Here is a 13,132-nt window from a genome sequence, read left to right as displayed (position 1 = left end):
GCACATTTATATACTTACTCTTCTTCTTTGTCTTTATCTCCTGATGCAACATACTTTTCGCTTAGCGTTCCTCGTCCTCTAGCTTTTGTTATTGTTTTCTTGTTGCCCCTCTTTTTATTCCGCAGCCAGCGCGGTCGTTCGTCAGTGCAAACTTCAAATTAAAGAGTACGACATTTGATTATTTTTTTGAATGCAAACTAAAACTAAAAAAAACCGCCAATACTTACGCCTCCCTTTCCTCTGCCACCCCTCCCTCTACTCTTTGTGCACGTGGCCGTGCCACCCTTTCAATAGCCGGTCTTTCGTCTGCCACGTGTCCCTCAACTCTCCGTGCACGTGGCTGTGCCATCCTTCGAATCGCCGGCCTTTCCTCCGCTAACCCATTCTCTGCTCTACGTGCACGTGCCTCTGCCAACCTTGCCTCTCTGTGGCGGGAATGGAAGCTGTTTGTTCTTATCCAGCGAGGTCTTCCATCAATTTCAACTCTGAGCATACTTTAAAATTAAAGGAGTATTAATTTATTTTTTAAATTTAATAAGCGCGCTTTCTGTGAAGAGACAGAGTAAGGCGGAAAATACTCACATCAGCCCTTCCCCTTGTTCTTCTTTCTCTTCTCGTGGTATCTGGTTTTCCATCCTTCTAACCCAATAAGGCCTCCCATTAGCCATGTCTCGGCGCAAACTTAAAAATAATTATTTAAATTTAGCTGATTAGATTAAAGTAATCGTTGTTTAAAGATGGAATCAATTCAACTGCCACTGACTGACTCACATGATCCCTTCCATTTGCTCTTCTTTCTCTTCTCGTGGTATCTGGTTGCTCTCTCTTCTTATTCGGCGGAACCGTCCGTTCACTATTATTTCCTCTTCTTGATAAACAGGTTGCTGCTGTTCTTGTCGTTGGCTGAAAATCGTATAACATGCATACATTTGTCATATCTGATTTTCATTGAAGAGATCATCAGTCAAGTTTACACCATTTACTCACCAACAAAGACGGTAAGCTATACAGAGCAGATCAACAAAGAGCAGAAAAGAAAGAACATAAAAAAGGAGGCGCCGAACATTGACAGCATCATCTTTTGGGATAAAGATCGCTAGTGCCGTGGTGGAATTTACACTGGTGTTGGCTATAACTTGATCTATAAAAACAAACAAAAGTTTTAATAGTATAAAGAGTTAAAAGTTTCCTATCCTATGGCTACACGTGACTCCTGATTCCATACCTTTCTACCCCACCCATGAATTGTAAGTGAACAGTGTCCCATCCCATGGCTTCCTATCACTCCTGATTCCACACCCTTCTACCCCACCCATTACTTACAAGTGAACAGTGTCCTATCCCATGGCTACCTATCTCTCCTGGTTACACACCCTTCTACCCCACCCATGACTTGCAAGTGAACTGTGTTCGTATCGGCATGGCTTCCTATCACTCCTGATTCCATACCGTTCTGCCTCACCCATGACTTGCAAGTGAACAGTGTCCTATAAGTGGTTATGCAATTTAAAATAAAATTCTACCTGGGCTGAAAACCGCTTCAATGGTGCTGAACGTTTGGTTAATGACATCGTGTAAGGGATTCAAGCAACTTACTACTTGTGTATCTGTTAGATAATAAATAAAACTCATTTTACTTGTCTTGGTGGTAAAAGACATATCCACATTTAATATTAGATGTAGTAAAGAGGGAGTTTTCCTGATCAACTTTCATTTTTCTTTAGTCCCCTATCTTTATACTGTAAGTGTCTGGTACAGCTTAGTAATAAACTGTCTTCTTACCGTTTGGAACAAACTCGTGTACAAAGGTATGTACCTCCAGAAGTTTAACTTGTTCTGCAAAGAAATCAAACCATTCAATAATTATCGTAAACTAAAATTGACTGTAGACATACAGCGCGAATGGCGCGCAAATTCGCCATTTCCAGTATCAAATCGATGCTAGTAATGTATGATGTTAACCTGTATGAATGCTCCTGGTGTAGTGTGGAAATATCACGTAGTCTACAAGGTATTCTATCCCGAAATAAGAAGCAAAAATAAGGCTTAGTATTAATATGTGTATCATCTTCAAATCGTGGTTTGAAATGGTTTGGAAAGTTTCCGTAAATAACTTAAATCCCCGCGAGTGTTTGTGACGTGTTATTCTAAATATGACGTCATCTTCAAGAAATACCAAATATGGTAAATACGTGCGCGAGGAACGACGTCACTCCGACACTGGTGAAAAACGCACTGCGCACGCTCGGAGATGGCATAGCGTAACTAAGGGCAACTTGTGTTTTTGATGCCGGTGTTTTGATTGTTTTACAAAATCGCAAAACTTAAGAAAAATGCTGAAAACTTAAGGTTGTCCTTTTCACAATAGCAAGATAATTTCGATAGTGATACACAGCTGATTTATACAAAAAAACTTTTGTTTATACAAAGCAAAAATAATCTTTGAAAATGCCGCCACTCGCGGCCCGACGATTTGCAGATAATCACATGGTCGGATCCTATGTAAAGAAATCCAAAAATATGTGTAAAATTCCAAACCGAATATTCAAAAAATAGCCCTGTCGGTTAAAATAAAACCTACCTTTAGATGTGATCAATTGTTATTGTCCGCCATTTTGTTTTTTCTCCCAACGCATGCGCAGTGCGTTTTTCATCAGTGTCCGTCACTCCAAGGTAATACCTCATTCTTGTACCCAAGCCCTTCGCAGCTTTCTAACGTACTGAAAAATCGAAGAACCGATTTTTTATTGAAAGGGACTGTGTACGAGAATTGGCAATATCTAATATGGTAAATGCCTTTCATTTCCCATTTTTTTCGATTCTTATTTTTTGTAAGAATGTCGAATAAGAAATGATAGAAGAGAAGTATGTGGTTATTTTATTATGAGTGACAGCCGCAGACTGCTATGCTGCGCAGGCTTCAGTGGAATTATTTCGCGGCCAAGAAACCCGGTGTTTCGTTTTCTTGTGGGAAGGGAGGAAGACTGACAATTCCACATTTCGGACTCAGTGTTTCAAACGAGAGCCTTTTTACTACAGCCTCCCCGTATTTAAAGTTGTCCCTATTGACGCCATGTTGCTAGTTAGCAATACTTTTAAAGATTTCTGTGAAACAGTAAAAACGCGAATACTTACCCTGCTTGGTGTTATAGTTACTCCGATTTGTGTTATAAACATAGCTTCGACTTTTCGCGTTGCCGGTAGGTAACAATAAAGGGCTTTGGAATGGGACTGATATTTAGTAGGAATTTCTTTAAGCCTGCCGAAATAGCTCAGTTGGGAGAGCGTCAGACTGAAGATCTGAAGGTCCCTGGTTCAAACCGGAGAGTTCGTAGGAACTCTGAACAATCCCGGGTTTCGGCAGTTTTTTTTCTTCGAAATTTTATTATTTATTATAATCTAGCTTTCTTTATTTTTAAATTATCATATTTAATTGGAGAAAACTTCTACTAAAAAGCCGAACTATCTTCGTGAAAAGCTGTGGTAAAAATTTGGAAGTGGTTTTTCTTACACTTCACCCCTCGGGATAACATTTGTTCATCGAAAGCGAGGCAGTACTTGAGTCAGGTCGAAGGGACAGTAATGGCGGCTCTCGCCGTCTGTTAGAAGTGTTTTATATTTACTGTTGTATTCGATTTATTTACTACAAGGTAAGAACTATAGTAGCGAAAAGATAAAAACGTAGCCTTTTGCACATATTCCTACATTGTTTGCCTTGTTTATGGGTGTATTTGATGATATTATCTGCGTTTTTCACGAGGTCTTTTGTCTCCATTTTGGAGGAAGATTCAAACACGCGCTTATGAGCGTTTGAAAACTCTCGTTTCATTCTTCGCAAAATTGAATTTTTCTACATCAAAACGTTCTTTGTGATAAAATTATTTTACTCTTACACATTTTTATGGATTAGGTTGACTAGTAAACACTCAGAGACGGGTACACATTTGTATGAATGAAACCTTAGAATAATGATCAAGTTTTGCTTCTTTCCTTATCTCTGCTGAACAACAAATTAAGTCTATTAGTGATACCATGGCTACATAATTATTATTTGGTTGATATGTTTTATTTTGCTGAAGGAAAATGCTAGATAATAAATTTTATATGGTCAATTTGTAAATTTTATTATTTTTGCCATCAATGAACAGAACTAAATTGTTGCTCATTTCCCCCCCGTTATTGACAGACAGCTGTCAATCATGATGAAACCAATGCCTGGATTCCAGTACACACCTGAAAATGTACAGCGATTGGAGAAGGTATGGTGAAATAGCAATGTATGGGAAGTATGGGTTGGGCAATGGTGTTAGCAATGAATTCAATTTCTATATAGATTTATCACTTGCCTTATTATCAAGTGTGTTGTAACGATATATTATTCAATCTATAACACTCAATTGCAAAATTAGTGTTAAGTTGAAAACATAGAACATACTGTAGAAGCTGAGACTAAAAGGTATGCTGGATAGCACTTGACAAAATTAAATCCTCTGATGTATTCAAGATACAATCAATATTCCATCCTTTATCAGTGCAACAATTTATGACATTGAAGTCATATCACTAAATGCATCTCATTAACTAAACTTGCTCTAAGTTTATCTCTGACACTTGCAGAGTATGAGCCCAACAAGTGAGAAAATGTGAGCACCAAAGTCAAAAGAGGTTGACTTGATTATCTTGCAGTGCGACTTGCTGTGTACTTCTGAAGCGTTATTTTTCATACGTTGATAAAAAGCACCTCAAGTGTAAGCATAATTCAGCGACCCATTCTTGGGTCTCTAACATTTATGAAGCGTTTCTGATCCTGGCTAGGGGTCTTGTGCTTTATTTAGGGAGTGTGGACTAATATGGAGATGAAGAACTTTGCGAAAGTCCACTCATTAATGTACTTTCTATGTACCATTTTAGTCTAAGCTTCTATGTTCTATGTTTATGAAACTGACAAATATTTTGCAATTGAGTGTAAAGTTTCAAACTTAGTGTATTCTCAGTTTTCATTCTACTTCCATACTTTAAACCAAGATGTTGGAATTTATTGTTCTGACCATCATAAGCTCATGCAAATACATTAATTTCTCGTTTTGGCTCACATAAACAGAATCGAAATATGTCAACCAATTTGTATCTATTGTTCTGCTCTGACTAGCGACTGACCATCTTCTTATATATGTAAAAACATTTTTATGTTTCCTTGTGAACTTGAGGCTAGTCCATCTTTTGTCAGTGCAGAACAATAGTTATTCAAATTGTTTGCTATATTTCGATTTGGCTATTGCTGCAAAGTATTTACTTTTATAATTAAATTCCTCATTTGTTAGGCTTTACAAGCCATGCAAGAAAAAGGCTTGGAGAATGATCCTCGCTACAACCAGTTGTACAACATCCTGCAAGGCAGACCACCAATGATGGACATGCAGGATAACACCTATGGAATGGGAAATATGCCATCAGGGGTGCCACCCATGCACCATGGGGATATGGGATCCACTGGGTTACAAGGACCTTCAAATATCCCAGACAACACTTCAAGAGTACCCCCAAAAGACACAGTCAAAGAATTCAATTCCCAACAGCTGATGCAACTAAGAGCTCAGATCATGGCTTACAAACTGATATCTAGGAATCAGCCACTCCCTGACCATGTCAAGATAGCTATGTTAGGGAAACAAAACCCCAAGATGCCCATGCCTAGTAGTAATCTGCCGAGCAGCATTGCACCCTCCAATACAGCTCAAGTAGCTTCTCAGAGTCCTGCCACAAACCAGCAAGCATCAGGTCCTCTTACTAGTAATGCTAGTTTGCCTAACACTAGTGTTGCACCTAACCAGACAGCTTATAATGTGCCTGGAATGGCGTCATGTAAGTTTCCCATTAATTTTGTTTATAAAACCTGGGGTTTCAATAGGTGACTACCAGCAATTTATCACTGGTCACTTCACCTCTCACCTCTCACTTAAACATCTTACCATTTACAGCTCAAAAGCTTCAAGCAAGCCTTAATAAATCAGGCAGTAATACCACAAGCCAGCCAACTATTGCTGCAGCTTCAATGGCTGCAGCTAAAGGAGCTGCAGCAAGTGCCATTGCAGCTGCAAACCAGCAACAAAAATTAAAAGAACAGCAAAGACAGGCATTAGCACAGCAGCAGATACAACAACAGCAGCGTAAAACCCAACCTCAGTTACAAGTGTCTAAGCCTCAGCTTGCTCCAGTTCCTAAACCTACAGGACTGGATCCTGTTGCAATATTAAAGGAGAGAGAAAACAGGTCTGTATTGCTTCTGGGTGGTTTCATATACATGTAGTATTACAGAATATAATGCCTTCACAATGGTTTTTGTTTGATGTGCTGGTTTTCTACCTTGCCTTGACTTGCCTTGGCTCTTGCTCTGGGTTCTTTATTATTGCCTTGTAAGAGAGAAAGGGGAGGGCAACTAGGGAGAGGAAGGAAGGAGAGGGAGGGTCTGCAATGAACCCCCTCAATTTTTCCTACGAACGTTCAGAATCCGAAAGTTAATTTTGATTGGTTGACTCATAGAAACAGAAATAAACATGAGTTTATTCTTTCATTTGATTGGTTGAATGTTTGCATATTAATTAGGGGGCAGTATGAAAAATGGAGGGGGTTCATTGCAGGCCCTCCCTCTCCTTCCTTTCTCTCCCCAGTCCCCAATCCCCTTCCCTTTGGGGCACCACACAGGCTATTTAATTGAAGACTATTGGAATCCATTATACATTATACTTGTTACAGCATGATGTATTATGTATTATAAGATAACTGTTTGAAATCTCGCATTCTGCTTGTTTGGGAGTGTGTGCTTTATGAGAGCAAACAGCATGTTTGCACACTTTCAGTTGAGTCATTCCTATCCAAAATAACGATTATCGTAACTTGTATTTTATAAAAGAAATTAAAAAACTTGCTTGCTGTGCTGTGTGGAGTTATAAAGCACTTGGGGATTGGCAGAACACTCGAGAAGTGTGAGAAGAACTCCTACAGTTGTGCTTCTCCTACAGTAACACTTCTTTCGTGTTCTGCCAACCTTGACCTGCTTTATAGCTGCACACAGCACATGTGAGTGTTTTCTATTTCTTCACGAGCTATAAGTTACTACTACTGTATATGTTCCTTAATGTGAAAAGCACCTTATTAAGTGACAAGTTTATTTGCTTCCTAATGACAGAATCCAAGCCAGAATTGTACAGAGAATAAAAGAACTTGAAGGTCTCCCTGGAAATCTCCCTGATGACTTGAGACTTAAAGCCATGATAGAATTGCGTGCTCTAAGGCTTCTTAACGTACAGAAACAGGTTAGAACTGCTGCTTCCTATTATAAAATCATATACATGTAGTTTGGCTTAACGACAAACTCAGCTGTCAATCGAGGTTGACATTCAGTTGGCATTCCTAAAACAGTGTGGACACTTGAAGGATTTTTTGACATTTTTCACAACTTTCCAATCACAGCTCTTTGTAGAAACGAAGGAATCAGACATTTTTTAGGCACCATCCAATCACAACAATGACAATTGCCCTATTTCACTATGACGCCACTGCTTGTTTATGTGGGGGATAGAATCACCAAATCCAATAGAAAATTCAATAAAATTTGCTCCTAGCAAACCAGTTTAAAGTGCCTATCACCCTTCTGACAATATTCTCAGTATTGATTCTACATGGGGTAAGATGTTGAATAACCCAAAAAAATTACATAGTTTGAGTGCGGCTTCTTGAAGTTATGAAGGTTTTTTCATGTCATATGCTAATGCTGTGACGTATGAGAAGGCATTTATGGTTATTTGTTGTTCCTCGTAATTCGAAACACCGGCTTCTATGGGAAAACTAACTTGCAATCATTTCTATAAGAGTAATGGGGAACACAATGACGTATTTCAAATTTAATTTATCTGTACCAGTAGTGTTTTGTATATTAAATGATTACTCCGCATACGTCACAGCATTAGCATATGGCGTGGAAAAACCTTTATAACTTCAAGATGCCGCACTCAAACTATGTAATTTTTTCGGGTTATTCAACATCTTACCCCATGTAGAATCAATACTGAGAATATCGTCAGAAGGGTGATAGGCACTTTAATCTAAAATGGCCTGGATTTCAGATATAATAGGTGTTAATATGTACTAAAAAATATTCTGAGCATTAGCTGGCTATTCTACTTCTCTTCGTGGATTGATACAGGTTTTAGAACAATTTTCAGTGAATTTGCGTTGATTTGACCCCCTCCGACGACCATGATCCTTTGCATTTAAACAATAGATTGTTTTGATGTGACGTCATAGTGAAATAGGGCAATTATATTAATCTTCGCTCACTCCGTGTGAACTAATGAACTGCTAAATGTGGTAGTATGCAAACTGTTAATATTGAAAAAGTCACGTCCCTTCTGACAAAAGTATTTAAACAAATATTTCAAAATGCTTAAGGTCTGTTAATAAGCTAGAATAGTTTATATTTCTTGTTAAATTGTTTTACAGTTAAGAAGTGAAGTTATAGCCTGTACAAGAAGGGATACCACTCTTGAGACAGCACTCAACTCAAAGGCTTACAAACGCAGCAAGAAGCAATCTCTCAGAGAGGCTAGGTAAGATAAGTCTAAGTAAAATCAATAACGTAAGGTAACTGTTACTTTATCAATGAAAACCTGGGGTCTTTCTCTAACTTGAGTGCATCTCTGCTTTTTGTGTTTTCCAAACATCATGAAATAGGCTAAAAATAAATAAACTACTAAAATAAACTACTAAATTCCAATTTGTTAATAACTTTTATCACCCTCTGGCTGGGCCCACTGAGTAATCACTCCTTGAAATTGGCCAAAAATAAATTTAAGAGTAGTGTTTAGATATTGGATGAAACACTCTTATAGGAGTTCGAATAAATAACTTCTCCAATTCATTGATATGTTCTACACAAAATAAAAGTAAAATTAAAAACACATTTTCTATAATCAGGATCACTGAGAAACTAGAAAAACAACAGAAGATGGAACAGGAGAGGAAGCGTCGCCAGAAACACCAGGAGTACCTCAACATGATACTGCAACATGTGCGTGACTTCAAGGAGTATCACAGGTCTATACAGTCCAAGGTTGTCAAACTGAACAAAGCTGTAATGAACTATCACTCTGTGACGGACAGAGAAAAGAAGAAGGAAGAAGAGAGAATAGAAAAGGAGAGAATGAGAAGACTCATGGTATGTTATAGCATTGTTAGAGCAGCTTAAAATTAAAGCCAATAAATACCATTTGCATCTGTTTGCCATTCTGCATGTAAAAACCTTTCATGCGGTTGTGCAAAGGACTGATAGCACTTACTGATGGACAAGTCTTATTGAGTGGATACATTTATTGGATAACAGTGTGAAGTTATCCACTGGATAAGGATTTATCCATCATATGGTGGTATCCCCCCTTGGTATAACTGGGTCGAGAATGGTAACTTTTGACAGGTCTATGATTTCATGTTCATGCTCAAGCGTGAATGGCATTGGTTGGCTACTTGATTTTGCTATGTGTTGGCAATTTATCATTTTTTCTTTTTGTGGGATCAAGCACATCTCAATCGCACCATAGAAATGCAATGTTATGCTGTTAAAAATGCAGCTATTCAAACTCAAATGAATTGAAAAATAATTGCAGCTCACGCTCAAATGGAAATGGCAGTATGTAGTGACTAACATTTTTGGGCACTGTTTCTCTCCCTACACCACTATATAAACCCCTCCATCATTCTCTTTCTCTCATTGACTCTGACGAAGTACTAACATCCGAAACGTCAGTCTACTATCTTTCGTACCTACGGTGATAAAATTATCTACTACGACACATTTGTTTCTCTTTAAGGCTGAAGATGAAGAAGGTTATCGTAAACTTATTGACCACAAGAAAGATAAGCGTCTGCACTACCTTCTCAGTCAGACAGATGAATACATTGCTAGTCTCACGCAAATGGTACAACAGCACAAGAAGGATCACCGTAAGAAACAAAAGGGTAGGATAAGACGGAAGTCAGATTTTGACGATGAAACTCCTGATGGCGATAGACGTGTAGCTGTAGTTGATACGGAGACCAATGTAGTACTGAAAGGAGATGAAGCACCCATTGCTGATGATCTGGAAGAATGGCTCTTGGCTCATCCTGGGTAAGCCTTGGTAGTAGTAATATGATTATTAATACATTGACTGAAACTTATGAAGGCAAAGAGTTCTTGATAGTTCTATTTTTCATGACGATGATAGTGATGATGATCATGGGATGACAGTGACAAAGACAATGATGATGATGACGACGACAATGATCTTGGGATGATGATGACAAAGACAATGATCATGAGGATGAGGATCAAGATGAAGTTGACAATGATGATGAAATTAATAAAATTAATAAATTATTGTAAGCTGCATGGCTGTTACATGTAATAGCAACTTACTAAACTATGCAGCCTGTAAAGCCCTCCACTGGTCATAATTATTGTAAGGTGTATTGAGACAATGTGAAATGTGCTATATAAGAACTCTTCCATTATGATGATAATAATGGTGATGATGATGGGGTTGATGTGATAATGGTGGTGTTGGCGACTAATGATAATGATGATAATGACGAGGATGATAAATGGCTGTGCCCAGGAAGAATCAAGATGATTGCAGTGTTAGGGCTGCTGATATTAATAATAATAATTAATTAAGAAATGATAATTATTTATTTAAACTTGATATCACTGAAAGTGTTCTGTCTCAGTTTAGAATGGTACTAACATTTCATTACCAAATAAAATAAGAACTTGAAATATAATAATATAATAACGAAATATAATGAACCTTTTATAGCTATGCTGTTGCACCCCGGCAAGAAGATGATTCAGCTGATGAGGACGAAGATGAAGAAGATGAAGACGATGAGGACGAATCTGGAACTGAAACCAGATGGGCATGGCAGAGACTCAGTGAAAAAGAGAAGAGAAGAGAGATGTATGGCAAGGATGACGTTGGGTAAGTATCAGTAATATATTACTAATGATAATAGTTTTAATCAGGGCTTGAAAATATAGAAAAAGGTACATACATGCAGACATTGTTAAAGAGACGACTAAAAGGAAATCAGTTAGAAACAACTAGTTGTCATTTTTTTTCCGCTTTTGGTACTTCAAACTTATTTTAGATTTGGACCTTATTTCGGGCATTAAGCCTGCTATTTTACATGTTGGCTGGAACAATAGATTTTGTCTTCCTAGCCTTTTAGTGCTTCAGGATGTGTTATAATAATGATAATGATATTTATTCAGGATGACCATATCTCCATAGAGCTTTTCAAAGGGGCCTTGCTAATAATATCAATTAAAATACATGTGCTAAAATAAAATAGAGATAAAATAGTACAATTCAATTGAAAATTTAAATAAATAAACATCTAAAAATATATAAATTTAAAAAAATGTTTAAATGGGCAGAAACAAAGGATTTAATTATCATGGAAATAATCAAGGCTGCTGCATTACGAAGGTCTATTGCATTGATTATAATGTTGTTTGATGTTTATTAATGAATAGTGTGACGTCTGAAGCAGCACAAGAGGCCATCAATTACTATGGTATTGCACATAGTGTCAAAGAATCTGTTATTGAACAACCAAAGATTCTTATTGGTGGAAAATTGAAGGAATACCAGGTACTATCAAATATTTAATTTTCCTTCCTTTCCTTTCCATCTATAATTAATAATGAATAATAATAATTAATAATTACACTTAATTAGGTTACTAGATTTACATATAATTTATTTTAATCCAGGCAACTAATTGTCCTTCTATCCATCCCTTCTTCTCTTCTATTCATTCTTCCATCCATCCATCCATCCCTACTTCCCTTCTCCATCCATACATTCTTGCAATCAATCTAATTCTCCCCTTCCTCCCTCTTTCCATTTTCCCTTTCTCCCTCTCTAGTCCTCCCTCAATCTATCCATCCCTCCCTTCCTCATTCACTCCTTCCATCCATCCATCCACCCATCCATCCCTACCTCCCTTCTCCCTCCATACATTCTCTCAATCTTTCCATTTTTCCTCCCTCCTCTCTGGTCCTTCCCCGCTTTCTAGTCCTCCCTCAATCTATCCATCCCTCCCTTCCTCATTCACTCCTTCCATCCATCCATCCACCCATCCATCCCTACCTCCCTTCTCCCTCCATACATTCTCTCAATCTTTCCATTTTTCCTCCCTCCTCTCTGGTCCTTCCCCGCTTTCTAGTCCTCCCTCAATCTTTCCATCCCTCCATTCCTCAGTCACTCCTTCCATGCATCCACACATCCATCAATTCTTATCTTCTTATGGAGTTGTGTTCTATATTTATTGTTTTTATTTCATCTTCAGGTACTTGGCCTTGAATGGCTAGTATCCCTTCACAACAACAACCTGAATGGTATTCTGGCAGATGAGATGGGCCTGGGTAAAACCATTCAAACCATTGCTCTTTTTAGCTATTTAATTGAAGTGAAGAGACTAAATGGACCTTTCCTGGTCATCGTACCACTGTCGTAAGTAAATGAGTCTTTTTTTTTTTAAATTTCTCTTGCATTAGAAGTAGTCTTCTCTGCTATTAACCTATTATGGATGAACTGTTTGAATTTGTCTCTTTGTAAATATAGCTGTGAATAGTAGGTCTTTTTTTAGCTTGGATGCAATTTTTATCCCATTTCAAACCATGTGTCAATGACTATAAAATTATTTAGCCAATCGAATTGCTTGTTTAAGTCGTATTCATATTCCTTCTCATGCACAACGTGGTAAATAAAGCACAAAACTAGACCCTGGCAGGATATATACCATGATGTTCTGTAGTAGAATATACCATGGTAGACGTGGTTAATAATGCACATAGCTAGACCCTGGCAGGATATATACCATGATGGTGTGTAGTAGAATATACCATGCTTGATGTGGTTAATAATGCACATAGCTAGACCCTGGCAGGATATATACCATGATTGTCAGGCGTGGACCTTGTGCTACATTAATAATCTCAGGTATTCGCTAACACCGTTAAAGCAACATGTACTTGTTGTTTGATGGATGGGGTTTGATAGTGGCACCTGGAACATTTTACTTCTCTTGAATT

General features: G+C 37.9%; 2 protein-coding genes and 1 non-coding gene across 6 annotated transcripts in view; 2 read left to right on the top strand and 1 right to left on the bottom strand.

Moving 5' to 3' along the window:
* Window positions 1-223: 223 nt before the first annotated feature.
* LOC116300214 (uncharacterized) lies at window positions 224-929 on the bottom strand. The gene is made up of 3 exons (XM_031709029.2): window positions 772-929; window positions 583-681; window positions 224-494 (listed from the first exon to the last, which is right to left on the bottom strand). The coding sequence occupies exons 1-3, from the start codon at window positions 927-929 to the stop codon at window positions 224-226; spliced, it is 528 nt and encodes a 175-aa protein (XP_031564889.2).
* A 2,332-nt stretch (window positions 930-3,261) lies between these two features.
* Window positions 3,262-3,363, top strand: Trnaf-gaa (transfer RNA phenylalanine (anticodon GAA)). Its single transcript has one exon. It is a non-coding gene; the product is annotated as a tRNA-Phe (tRNA).
* A 203-nt stretch (window positions 3,364-3,566) lies between these two features.
* The window catches only part of LOC116300219 (SWI/SNF-related matrix-associated actin-dependent regulator of chromatin subfamily A member 4-like), a 34,344-nt gene continuing 24,778 nt past the window's right edge, over window positions 3,567-13,132 (top strand). For 3 of the 4 annotated variants that reach the window (XM_089030851.1, XM_089030850.1, XM_089030848.1), the window contains exons 1-11: window positions 3,573-3,650; window positions 4,149-4,259; window positions 5,322-5,862; window positions 5,979-6,270; window positions 7,187-7,313; window positions 8,500-8,606; window positions 8,974-9,214; window positions 9,864-10,162; window positions 10,851-11,012; window positions 11,570-11,687; window positions 12,388-12,551. In XM_089030851.1, coding sequence (XP_088886977.1) covers window positions 4,200-4,259; window positions 5,322-5,862; window positions 5,979-6,270; window positions 7,187-7,313; window positions 8,500-8,606; window positions 8,974-9,214; window positions 9,864-10,162; window positions 10,851-11,012; window positions 11,570-11,687; window positions 12,388-12,551 — 2,111 coding nt within the window. In that variant the 5' untranslated portion in view covers window positions 3,573-3,650; window positions 4,149-4,199. Of the gene's footprint in view, window positions 3,651-4,148; window positions 4,260-5,321; window positions 5,863-5,978; window positions 6,271-7,186; window positions 7,314-8,499; window positions 8,607-8,973; window positions 9,215-9,863; window positions 10,163-10,850; window positions 11,013-11,569; window positions 11,688-12,387; window positions 12,552-13,132 lie in introns of all 4 variants that reach the window. The other variant, XM_089030849.1, reaches the window with a different exon arrangement.

Source organism: Actinia tenebrosa, unplaced genomic scaffold (assembly GCF_029948245.1).
Source record: "Actinia tenebrosa isolate PJP-AT-01 unplaced genomic scaffold, QUT_ActTen_1.0 PGA_scaffold15__27_contigs__length_11533743, whole genome shotgun sequence".
Taxonomy (NCBI): Eukaryota; Metazoa; Cnidaria; class Anthozoa; order Actiniaria; family Actiniidae; genus Actinia; species Actinia tenebrosa.
The sequence above is the reverse complement of the archived record's forward strand: the minus strand, read 5'-3'. Positions and strand labels throughout refer to the sequence as shown.